Here is a 12259-nt window from a genome sequence, read left to right as displayed (position 1 = left end):
CTGTTACCATATGACTATATTGTGATTTTATATCCCAGTTTAAAAATAAGTTTTAGGAAAAAATTTCATTTTTGGTACAAGCTTTAATCGCTGACTACTTTTCTTTCCACAGGCAACTAATACTCATCGAGACAATTCTAAAAACCCTAAACAGAATTAGGTTGCGTTGTTTTATAGTTTTATACAGAGTTCCTACGACCACCTCCTGTCTCCATCATCAGATCAGCCCAATGGTATCATAATATTGCATTGTCACCCGACTTACATATGTATGCAAAATTTCAGCTTCATGGGAAACGGGAAAGTGGGTCAAATTTAACTTGCAAGTTTTGATCCATACAAACATACATAGGTACATACAATGCAAGTTGAGTAAAAGCTTGTAATGACAGTTTAATTCAGATCTACTACCCAACATGCCTTGATTTGTGTAAAGTTGCCAATCGGACTATCAATTTAGTATCCAGTGTAATTAAATAGCGTACTATTTTGAAATGATTTCTGTTTACCAGGTGAACTCGACAACGGGCGGGGGAGCGCGCGTCTCAACATGTTCCGCCATCTACACGAAGTGAAAAGTGGCCGGACTTCGTCACTGAGCCACGAGATACTGGGGTTCGATGCTCAGGTAAACACATCTCATAATATAACTCGGTGGGAGGGTTGCCTGCCTCGTCTCGCTAAACGAACTCGATAACGGGACTCACTGAGGCACTATAGTTCGTTTTTTTTAGCATTAGAAAGAACTTGAAAGAAGATAAGCGAGCTTGACATGTCTTTTTATTGAAAAACGCTTTTTAAAAATCAGTAACTATTACTTATGAAAGCAGAAGAATATAAATGATCGTATTAGATTCATAATTGTTACATATTACCCGTGACTTATTTTGAAAACGTGTTTTTCAATTAAAAGACATCAAGATTGTTTACCTTTTTTCTAATGCTAAAAAAACGAACTATAGATACTGGGGTTCGAGCTCAGGTACACCTGATGTATAATTCGGTGGGAGGGTTGCCTGCCTCGTCTCGATAAACGTACTTGACGGAACTCACAGAGCCACGAGATACTCAAGTTGGATGCTCAGGTGAACACACCTGATATATAATTCAGTGGGAGGGTTGCCTGCTTCGTCTCACTTTACGAACTCGACGATGGGGTTTCAATGCTCAGGTGAACACGTAATCTGGTTTAACTCGGTGGGAGGATGGCCTGCCTCGACTTGCTAAACGAACTCAACGACGGGACTCGCAGAGTCACGAGCTCGTGTTTAAATTTATCGCCACTCGTTTCGAATTTCCTATTTTTCGCACTTATATTGTAATGTACTATTGTTATTATACAGGGCAACGTGGTAAACTACGGCTGCTCGGAACTAATGACAGCAGAAAGGATAGGCGAGCGCAGCGCCAAGCTGGTGTCGTTCCTCGACCTCGCCGGGCACAGCAAGTACCAGCGCACCACGCTACATGGCCTGACCGGCTACTGCCCGCACTACGCCATGCTCGTTGTGAGTATAATAATAATTACATGAGGCCTCCACGTGTTGGCTTCGGCCCACGCACGCCTCCCAAATGTCCGGGACCCGACGGGCCTGAGAATTTGTAAAAGACAGACAATAATTAATCACCCAATGACCCAAGCTACAACTGAGCCGAAGATGGCTAAAATTCACGGGTTGATTAATATAAGATGCACTTGGCCTCGGCCCGTGCCGGTATTACACCGGCATTCCCTGGAATACTGAGGAAAACAAAGAAAAACCTCGATTTTTTTAGCATTAGAAAAAAGGTAAACAATCTTGCCTTTAAACAAATTTGAAAAATAATAAGTATGGTAGCTAGACTTATTTTTATATTAAATTTTTGTCAGATCTCAGCGACGGCCGGCATCACCCGCATCACCGAGGAGCACATAGGGCTGCTGCTGGCGCTCGCCCTGCCGTTCTTCTGCGTGGTCAGCAAGTGCGAGCTGGCGGCCGTGCAGCCCCTGCTGACGCGCCTGCAGGGCATACTGGCCGCCGTCAACAAGGTACTACTGTGTGACAGGGACGGCGGCACCGGACAGCACATAGGGCTCGCGCTGCCGTTCTGCTGCGTGGTCAGCAAGTGCGAGCTGGCGGCCGTGCAGCCCCTGCTGACGCGCCTGCAGGGCATACTGTCCGCCGTCAACAAGGTACTACTGTGTGACAGGGACGGCGGCACCGGGCAGCACATAGGGCTCGCGCTGCCGTTCTGCTGCGTGGTCAGCAAGTGCGAGCTGGCGGCCGTGCAGCCCCTGCTGACGCGCCTGCAGGGCATACTGGCCGCCGTCAACAAGGTACTACTGTGTGACAGGGACGGCGGCACCGGGCAGCACATAGGGCTCGCGCTGCCGTTCTGCTGCGTGGTCAGCAAGTGCGAGCTGGCGGCCGTGCAGCCCCTGCTGACGCGCCTGCAGGGCATACTGGCCGCCGTCAACAAGGTACTACTGTGTGACAGGGACGGCGGCACCGGGCAGCACATAGGGCTCGCGCTGCCGTTCTGCTGCGGGGTCAGCAAGTGCGAGCTGGCGGCCGTGCAGCCCCTGCTGACGCGCCTGCAGGGCATACTGGCCGCCGTCAACAAGGTACTACTGTGTGACAGGGACGGCGGCACCGGGCAGCACATAGGGCTCGCGCTGCCGTTCTGCTGCGTGGTCAGCAAGTGCGAGCTGGCGGCCGTGCAGCCCCTGCTGACGCGCCTGCAGGGCATACTGGCCGCCGTCAACAAGGTACTACTGTGTGACAGGGACGGCGGCACCGGGCAGCACATAGGGCTCGCGCTGCCGTTCTGCTGCGTGGTCAGCAAGTGCGAGCTGGCGGCCGTGCAGCCCCTGCTGACGCGCCTGCAGGGCATACTGGCCGCCGTCAACAAGGTACTACTGTGTGACAGGGACGGCGGCACCGGGCAGCGGCAGCACATAGGGCTCGCGCTGCCGTTCTGCTGCGTGGTCAGCAAGTGCGAGCTGGCGGCCATGCAGTTGCGAATTACCTATTCGCACGTGTATCGTACAACGTTTTACATTACAAGTTAAATTTGTGATGTAGTTACGTAATGTGCTTATTATAGCACCTGGTCCGTAATGGAGCGCCAGATGTACTGTAATAGTACACTGGCTTTTAAAAATGCATGGAGATGTTTCAACCGTAATATTAAAGCATTACGGTCGACATCTATCCATGCACTTTTGAACGCCACTGTACATTTCGATACACGTGCGAAAAGTAGGGAATTTGCAACGAGTGGCGATAAATTGAAACACGACCAAGCAGTGTTTTAAATCGACACGAGTTGCGAATTACCTTTTCGCACGTGTATTGTACAACGTTTTACATATGGCCCTTTAAATTTTTGACATAGGCACGTTTTGCTCTTAATCCCGCCCTAGGGCGGTATAGTAGCACCATGTGTACTGTAATAGTACATTGTGCAACATGGGGCGTAAGTTGAATATTGCAAACGAGAGTAAGTTATATCGCGACGGCTTGCCGGAGCGATTTATAGACTCGAGTTTGCAATATTATTACGCCCAGAGTTACACACAATGGTTTTGATCACACTTGCGATACAAAAATTAAGTATAAAGACAAAAAACTGGTAATAATGGCACTAGAAACTTCATAACTCCCTAGGGAGAACGTTTTTTCTATAACTCCTGATAAACCTGCGTGCAATTCCACATTTACTGAGCGAGTGTGATGAAAATAATATTTACTTATCTTTACAGAAACCACTCCTGATTACTGATGAGAACATGGCCCGCAACTGCGTGGGGCCGCAGAAGCTGATACTTGACACCATCGACGGTATTGACCACCCGGACGACAACGACGATGAGTAAGTTCTTGGCTGGCGCTGGTCTCTCTAACTGTATTATTTACTCTTTGACGATACTTGATTGCAGTTAAGCGCTGGTGGTGGCCTAGCGGTAAGAGCGTGCGACTTTCAATCCGGAGGTCGCTGGTTCAAAGCCCGGCTCGTACCAATGAGTTTTTCGGAACTTACGTACGAAATATCATTTAATATTTACCAGTCGCTTTTCGGTGTAGGAAACCGGACTCGTCCCAATAAGGCCTAGTATACCCTCTGGGTTGGAAGATCAGGTGGCAGTCGCTACCGTAAAAACTAGTGCCTACGTCAATTCTTGGGATTAGTTGTCAAGCGGACCCCAGGCTTCCATGAGCCGTGGCATAATGCCGGGATAACGCGAGGAAGAAGAAGATATTTTGCATTTCGTCGCTATACTTACTCAACCTCATATCTGCAACAATCATTTGATGGAAATGTCTCTTTTCTTTCATTCGGAATACGGGTGTTTTTGTCATCAAATGAGTGTTGCAGATACGAGGTTGAGTAAGTATAGCGGCGATTTATTACGTGTGCAGGCCGACGACGGAGCAGATCCCGGTGTTCCCGGTGAGCTGCGTGAGGGGCGCGGGGCTGAACGCGCTGCACGCCTACCTGCTCGCGCTGCAGCCGCCCGCCACCGACCTGCCTCCCCCCGACCACGTACGTGTACTCTCCTCTGTAGCACAATAAATAATACTACTACCGTACAGAAAGGACACTTCCTACAAAACCGAAGTTTGACAGCGATTCAGAGACGAATCATGATATCCCTTTCTAATGTATGGCTTTATCCCTTTCGGCTAATTAGGTTTGTCAAAATTCAGGTCATTATCTTATCTGTGGTCGCGCAAGCAAAAGGACGTCAATTGGTGCCAACCCTAATAATTGCTCGAAGCAATGCTGAGCCAAACGGAGCCGAGTTTGCCCGAAAGGAGGAATGTCTCCCCACAGTCTATTTTACGTTAAGAAAATTGTGATTCATCAGGGCGTCCGTTAGCTGGCGCGGTTACACGGAGTGGGTGTACAAAAAGTAGTATGAGCGTTGCTAACTGACGAGGACGCGTGCGACGTGTTTTACCTACAATGGCACCCACGCTAGCGGACACCCTCGCGATTATGAATGTCTATAATTGAAATAAAAATGCTGATAAATGTGTAATAAATGTATTAAATTATTGTAAGTGGTAATCCTGGTCACGGCACCAATTGTAACACCCTCCCCTCTTACAGGAGACGTGCGAATTCCAAATCGACGAGATCTTCCACGTGGGCGACTCGCTGGGGCCCGTCGTGGGCGGGCTGCTGGCGCGCGGCACGCTGTACGAGGGGGACAACCTCATCATAGGTATGCACATTAATGTATAAGTCATGAGATGCGTGAAACATTGTGAATACGAATAGCTCTGATTTTTCTAATATTTAAATAGTATTGCTAACCTATAACTTATAATTTGCTGGATTTTTAGTCACAAAATTGATTTACCAGACTATATTTCTGGCGTAAGGGCGTCCGCTAGCTGGCGTAGTTGCACGGAGCGGATGAGCGGGGTTGACGAAAAATAGTGTGAGCGTTGTTACTAAAAGGAGCCATGTTCCGGACATAAGAAAGGTTAAATAATTAAAATTATCCTTTTTAGGGTTCCGTACCCGAAGGGTAAAAACGGGACCCTATTACTAAGACTCCTCTGTCCGCCTATCTGTCTGTATCTCATGAACCGTGATAGCTAGAGAGTTGGAATTTTCACAGATGATTTATTTCTATTGCCGCTGTAACAACAAATACCAAAAACAGAATAAATTAAATATTTAAGTGGGGCTCCCACAAACATGATTTAGCCGGCTTCTTTATGATCAGGCAACATTTTTACCGTCTTCTAAAAATAAGATTATAATAAAAAGGTGTTAAACTATTATTCCAAATATTCTCTATTACCTGTTTCGTGTACCCCAGGCCCCCTGGACACGGGCGAGTTCGTGCCCATCTCCGTGAAGAGCATCTACCGGAACCGCGTGCCGTGCGGCCGCGTGCGCGCCGGGCAGTCGGCCTCGCTCGGCCTCGCGGGCCTCACGCCCGGCCTCCGCCCCGGCATGGTGCTGCTCGCGGCCCCCGAGCCGAGGCAAGGCCAGAGGCCGACGTTCGGCGGGTGCCCGCCGGGGAAGTGTAAAAGGAGTAAAAAGGTAAGTTTTCAGTTGCGACCGATAGTCTTAGAGTTAGCCCAAGAAAAGTCTGCAACGATTTTGGTAGCACACGCAGTGCAAGTGTTATTTATACGTCATAATTGGGTCTCTACCTATTGTTTCCCATAAAGTTTTAAATCATAATGTATTGAATGTCCGCATTTTCGTTAGTCATAATTTGGTTTTTCTCAGAAACGCGTAACTTTTCAGGATTGCCATAAAAAAAACCTAACCTAACCTATCTATAGAATTACCTTACGAAAATCCTGAAAAGTTAACGGTATCAGTTTTAGGACTAATGATAATCGGACAATCATTACATTATGACTTTCAATAATTATGTCAAACAAAGGGACCCCGTCATAATTTCATAGAAGTTTGACTTTCAGTCCTGCGTGTGCTTTCAAAATCGTTGCAGACTTGTCTCGGTCTAACAATATGAGGTTATTTATAAACGACTATCGAATCTAAATAACCGTTGATCATCGATTATAATCAACATACAATAAACAACATCTCATATCTCATGGCGCTAAATACTGGTTCTGTTTGCCGGTTCTATGGGATCTAACGATAAAAATTCTTCAAACAAAAAAAGTCGGCCCATTTATAAACTCTGCAACTAATAAATTCTTCTCCGAGACCACTGGGACAACGCCGTCCTCGAAACGTCGGAGGTAAATCTTAAAACTTAAATACGCGATTAAGTTCCGTCGTCCAATTTAATAATGTTCAATAATCGTGAAAGTTTAAATCAGTGTAATAAATTCTTAATCCACAGGTCAACGAGATCCTACAAAACCAGCCGAAACACAAGAAGCATAAAAACCGCAACCTCTACCAAGAGCTCGCCAACGTCGAGCTGTCCCTCACGAAGGACGCGTCCTACACACAGGACAATATGTCCTATACACAGGACATGTACGTGTCCGACGAGGAGTGCACGTGCCGCGATGAGGTGCTGCTCGAGGACCCCAGCGACCCCCGGGGCTGCATGTACTTCCAGGTGAGGCCTATACTGAGGACCTGTGGGTCAAAATTATGATTATGGTGTGGTTTCGTTGTCTTGTTTCTGACCACTGTCACGCTTGTATTTCCGTATTATATCAAACTAGCGACCCGGCTTCGCACGGGTTAGCAAATTATACACTTAAACCCTCAAGAATCACTCTATTGATAGGTGAAAACTGCATGAAAATCCGTTTTTAGTTCCGAATAGTTATTTACGATACAAGTGCGGAAAAGAGGAAATTCAAATTACCTATTCGCACGTGTATCGTACAACGTTTTACAGTACATATGGCCCTTTAAACTTTTGACATACGCACGAAAAGTGCTATTTTACGCACTAGTGCGGGAAAATAGGACCATATGTACTGTAAAAGTAGTTTTTGACTTTATCGCGAATACACACAAACAGAACATACAGACAGACGCGGGGGGGGGGGGGACTGTTTTGTAAGGGAAGTGATATCTTTTGTTGTTCATGTTCGTACATGTTTGTGATTGTCACGAATAAGTGTCTTTAATTTTTAGGGTTCCGTACCCAAAAGGTAAAACGGGACCCTATTACTAAGACTTCGCTGTCCGTCCGTCCGTCTGTCTGTCACCAGGCTGTATCTCACGAACCGTGATAGCTAGACAGTTGAAATTTTCACAGATGATGTATTTCTGTTGCCGCTATAACAACAAATACTAAAAAGAGAATAAAATAAAGATTTAAATGGGGCCATACAACAAACGTGATTTTTGACCAAAGTTAAGCAACGTCGGGCGTGGTCAGTACTTGGATGGGTGACCGTTTTTTTTTTGCATTTTTTTCCGTTTTTTTTTTTCATTATGGTACGGAACCCTTCGTGCTCGAGTCCGACTCGCACTTGGCCGGTTTTTGAGTTTATCGCGAATACACACAAACAGAACAAACAGACCAGACAGATAGACATACAGACAGACAACAGACAGACGCGGTGGGGGACTGTTTTATAAGGTGTAGTGATATCTTTTGTTGTCTATACGTGTTCGTACATGTTTGTGATTGTCACGAATAAGTGTCTTAATTCTTATTCTAAAAGCGATTGCAATCAAACCTAAATCTTAAGTATTGTTAGACCAAGAAAAGTCTGCAGCGATTTTGATACCATACGCAGTGCAAATGTTATTTATACGTCATAATTTCATAGAAGTTTGACGTTTAAAATAACACTTGCACTGCGTATGGTATCAAAATCGCTGCAGACTTTTCTTGGTCTAACTCTACCTACATCAAACTGAGTTTTAGGGTCGATAGCACCAAAACAGTCCGTCAGGATTGAAGCGTTTTCTTAATTTTATAATATGAGAAATTTCATGGTTCACTGCTGAGTGGCCTTAATAAGTCTGTCACTTGTGATTGGTGGAACTGGACTTTCGGATCCCTTTGTTTGACATAATTATTGAAAGTCATAATGTAATGATTGTCAGATTATCATTAGTCATAATTCTGAAACAGTAAACTTTACAGGATTTTCGCAAGGTTATCCTATAGATAGGTTCGGTTAGGTTTGTTTTATGGCAATCCTGAAAGATTACGCGTTTCTGAGAAAAACCAAATTATGACTAACGAAAATTCGGACAAACAATACGTTATGACTTAAAAGTTAAAACTTTCTGGGAAACAATAGAGACTCCTGCACTTTACTTGAGTGTATATTGTTCCCAGGCCACCATACACGTGCTGCGGCACTCTACAGCCATCTCGCCCGGGTTCCAGTGCACCGTGCACGTCGGGAACGTGCGCCAGACCGCCATCATCGAGGTACCGTATAACCACCCAACTACGAGCCCCGATGCAAATTAGTTCGCCTAGTTCCACAGAACAATTATGTTTATTCTAATAATTTTTCCACATGAACATAAAGTGACCCAGTAAAGGGAACCATAATAGTAATATTTAATCTAGTTTATATTGATCGTATAATATAATTGCATGAGACTTTTATTGCTGAAGAAATGTACTTTTCAAAAACGTTGTCCAAATCATATTGTCCTCTCCTACAGCACACATCTGTTATATTCCTACCCGTCAAGTAAAAAATAAAAAGTCGTTATTTTTTTTTTTTCAGTACAAACGGTATTTCTTGTATTTGGTTTTAGTTATTGTAGAATATTACCATATAAAATTAAACTACATTAGTATAAGCATTAAATATTAGTGATTTTTAAACTAAAACATTATTATTTGTACAAACGCGAGAACCTCAAAAAACGGTCTGACTAGACGAAAACATATACATCGGGGCTCATTTAGTTTAATTATTACAGCCATACTCTAAGTGTGTTCCGCGGAACCCTAGGGTTCCGCGACACCCCTACAGGGGTTCCGCAAGAATTTAGATCACTATGCTTTAGTCGCCTCGAAAAATTTTACTATGCAAAAAACTTTTATCAACTTTTTACAAAAAAAATGAGTTAGCGGTCACACCCTGTATACATTTTTAAATTTATAAAATTCACCAAAAACACTATTTTGATTGTTTAAACTTATTTAAAACACGGTATTATTAGTCTGCCTTCCGCATAAGGGGCATTCAGGGGTAAACATGAAGGTAAAAAAAATAATACGGTTGAAAATTTAGCTGGAAAGAAAAATGTATTAACCTGTCCTGTCCCACGAGCATTGACTTAAATGAAAGTTGCTTTAATAATGTATGTATTGGCCTATCCTTTTTGACCCATATTTGAGCCCGTGGGAGAGGACAGGTTAATGTGGCGGATAGTATGGACGATGATGGTTGACATGTTGGGTGAACGATACCTACATTTTAAACCGGATATTTATACCGCCCGTCAAATGAGGTTATATGAATTTTGAGGATTTGTATTATGCGGATAACAGATATTCAACAAATGATAAATGGCAAAACAAAAATACGGCACAAAACACAACAAATAATTAGCAGGTTATAAAAAATTTGGGATTGGAAAAACTATCGCTAAAATTTTAAGATAATGCGGTCTTGAATTTCAGTTAGGAAAGGGGATAAAGGGTAAAGGGGACAAACGTGGAAGCACACGCAAGGGTGCCGGCAGCTGGATCCAAATCCAGTTGCATATAGCATGGATGGCGCACAAGTTGGTGTCCTCAAAGGGGCCTGACGAGGCGAACCTCACTCGCCTCCTGGAGAGCGCTGATGGCGGCAGTAGACGGGGCGGTAACGATGGGGCCACCTCACTTCATCAGTGCCCGGCGCCGATACACGCACGGCCTTGGTGGCCAACTGTCTACGAGGAGAGTCTCCTCCCTGACGCCGATCCACGCACGGCCTTGGTGGCCAACTGTTTACGAGGAGCCTTTCCGCCCGCGGATTTACGCGCACTTTAAAAACTTTGTATTAAATATCAAACTGGTTAAAAAAATAACCCGGACTCTCAAAGGACATTTCCCTTCAAAATTCACCAACCATCTGCCTAAAAACAAATTCAATCTTTTCTTTCTCGAACATTCCATCAAAATTTAAATTCATAATAAGCGCAAATATGCATTTTATTTTTTTACAAACGGCCAGTAGCGTTTCGCTACACATATTATTGCAGGTACAACTATGATAGTAATTATTAGTACATTATTGTCGAGGCTCGGAAGTAGCTACTTGCAGGCTGAGGATTCGTTTTAAACGGACGACCTTGGGAGTCCGTTTAATTGAATCCGAAGCCAGCAAGTAGCCTTCCAGCCGAGTCATATATAGTGCTTTTCTCAAAAATGGTGCAAGAAATATAAATATCATAGATATATTTTACAAAAGCAACTTTCTTACGTATATATTTTCACAGAAAAAAGTAGAAACAATTGAAAAAATTAGCTTTGCCGCCATTTTATTTTTTTAATAAAAAAATAGAAGTGAATTTTTCTGCCGAAAATACGCCAACCTATTTGAGGCAGCTAAATAGTCGCGGTACTAATCATCTGTTTGGCTGTTTAATGGGCCTGTGACTTCATTTGATATGGCCATTTCAACTTTTAAAAAGTTTGGAACTCGACAAATAATGGAATTTGTATGCAACATTGCAGTCCCAAAATCGAGACTGCAATGTTTTTTACTTTTTAATTTTTGACTGACCATAAACTACGCGCATCGCGACCTATTTTTTAAACGGCAAAGTCGACTTTGCCGTCCATTTTTGAGAAAAATTATATGACAACTATGATACAGTCTATAAAATAATACAGTCATTTGACGAAGCCGCCTAGACAGGACAATCGTGCGAGGGGCGAGGGGTGGATCGCGCGCACCTGAGCTGCATATATCGCCATTGTTAGTAGCTCAGTACTACTTACCAGGGCTCGGAACCGGTTTTTTTTAATCCCAAAATAGCCCAATTTTTTTTTAATTATTTTATGTTTTTTTACGTAGGCCTGAATCATGTATTTAGGTAACAACTTCGTATTATTAGATTGTCCCATTCAAAGTGAAATAATAAAGCAAAGAACGAAAAAGAACGTAATAATACCGGTATTTTTTGTATGAAGAAAAAACCGGTTCCGAGCCTTGCTACTTACAGGGCTAGCGTGTCCTATAGTAAGTCAAGTGTAAGTCTTGGGCAGTTGTGTAAAAGTTTGTGACAATCCTACTGTGTTCTTGTGCGGTGTCGGCATTTACGCAAACATTAGAGGCGTCGGTCCACTGTTACTTTTTACACTGTGACTATGGTCCACGAAATTAATACCTATTTGTTGTGTGTTCAGGGCATAATGTCGCACGACGCGGCGCTCCGCTGCGGCGAGTCTGCGCCGGCGCTGTTCCGGTTCCTGCGCTGCCCGGAGCACCTCGTGCGCGGTCGGCGGCTGTTGCTGGCGGCCGGCGGCGGCACCAGGTGTGACACCCGCCCTGTGGCTCTATAATCCTAGATATTTAAATTATAATTATATTGGCCAAATTACCGCCTAACCCAACCGTTTTTGTATTAATTTTGTACAGTCACGTCTAAAGCGCTGGTGGCCTAGCGGTAAGAGCGTGCGACTTTCAGGTGTGGATGTCGCGGGTTCAAACCCCGGCTTGTACCAATGAGTTATTCGGAACTTATTTTTTGGTATATTTTACGTTTTTCGGTGAAGGAAAACATCGCGAGGAAACCGGACAAATCCCAATAAGGTCTAGTTTACCCTCTGGGTTGGGAGGACAGACGGCAGACGCTTTCGTAAAAACTAGTGCCTATGTCAATTCTTGGAATTAGTTGT

At 44.3% G+C, this 12259-nt stretch overlaps 1 protein-coding gene across 1 annotated transcript in view; it reads left to right on the top strand.

Annotated features, from left to right (window-relative positions):
- LOC134802479 (GTP-binding protein 2-like) overlaps positions 1–12259 on the top strand; it is a 33964-nt gene that overhangs the window by 20481 nt on the left and 1224 nt on the right. Inside the window, exons 10-19 of the mRNA XM_063775158.1 lie at positions 513–628; positions 1344–1508; positions 1871–2029; positions 3746–3855; positions 4404–4527; positions 5098–5212; positions 5819–6045; positions 6827–7051; positions 8744–8839; positions 11768–11895. Of these exons, the coding sequence (XP_063631228.1) occupies positions 513–628; positions 1344–1508; positions 1871–2029; positions 3746–3855; positions 4404–4527; positions 5098–5212; positions 5819–6045; positions 6827–7051; positions 8744–8839; positions 11768–11895 (1465 nt within the window). The remainder of the gene's footprint in view (positions 1–512; positions 629–1343; positions 1509–1870; positions 2030–3745; positions 3856–4403; positions 4528–5097; positions 5213–5818; positions 6046–6826; positions 7052–8743; positions 8840–11767; positions 11896–12259) is intronic.

Source organism: Cydia splendana, chromosome 24 (assembly GCF_910591565.1).
Source record: "Cydia splendana chromosome 24, ilCydSple1.2, whole genome shotgun sequence".
Lineage (NCBI taxonomy): Eukaryota > Metazoa > Arthropoda > Insecta > Lepidoptera > Tortricidae > Cydia > Cydia splendana.
The sequence above is the reverse complement of the archived record's forward strand: the minus strand, read 5'-3'. Positions and strand labels throughout refer to the sequence as shown.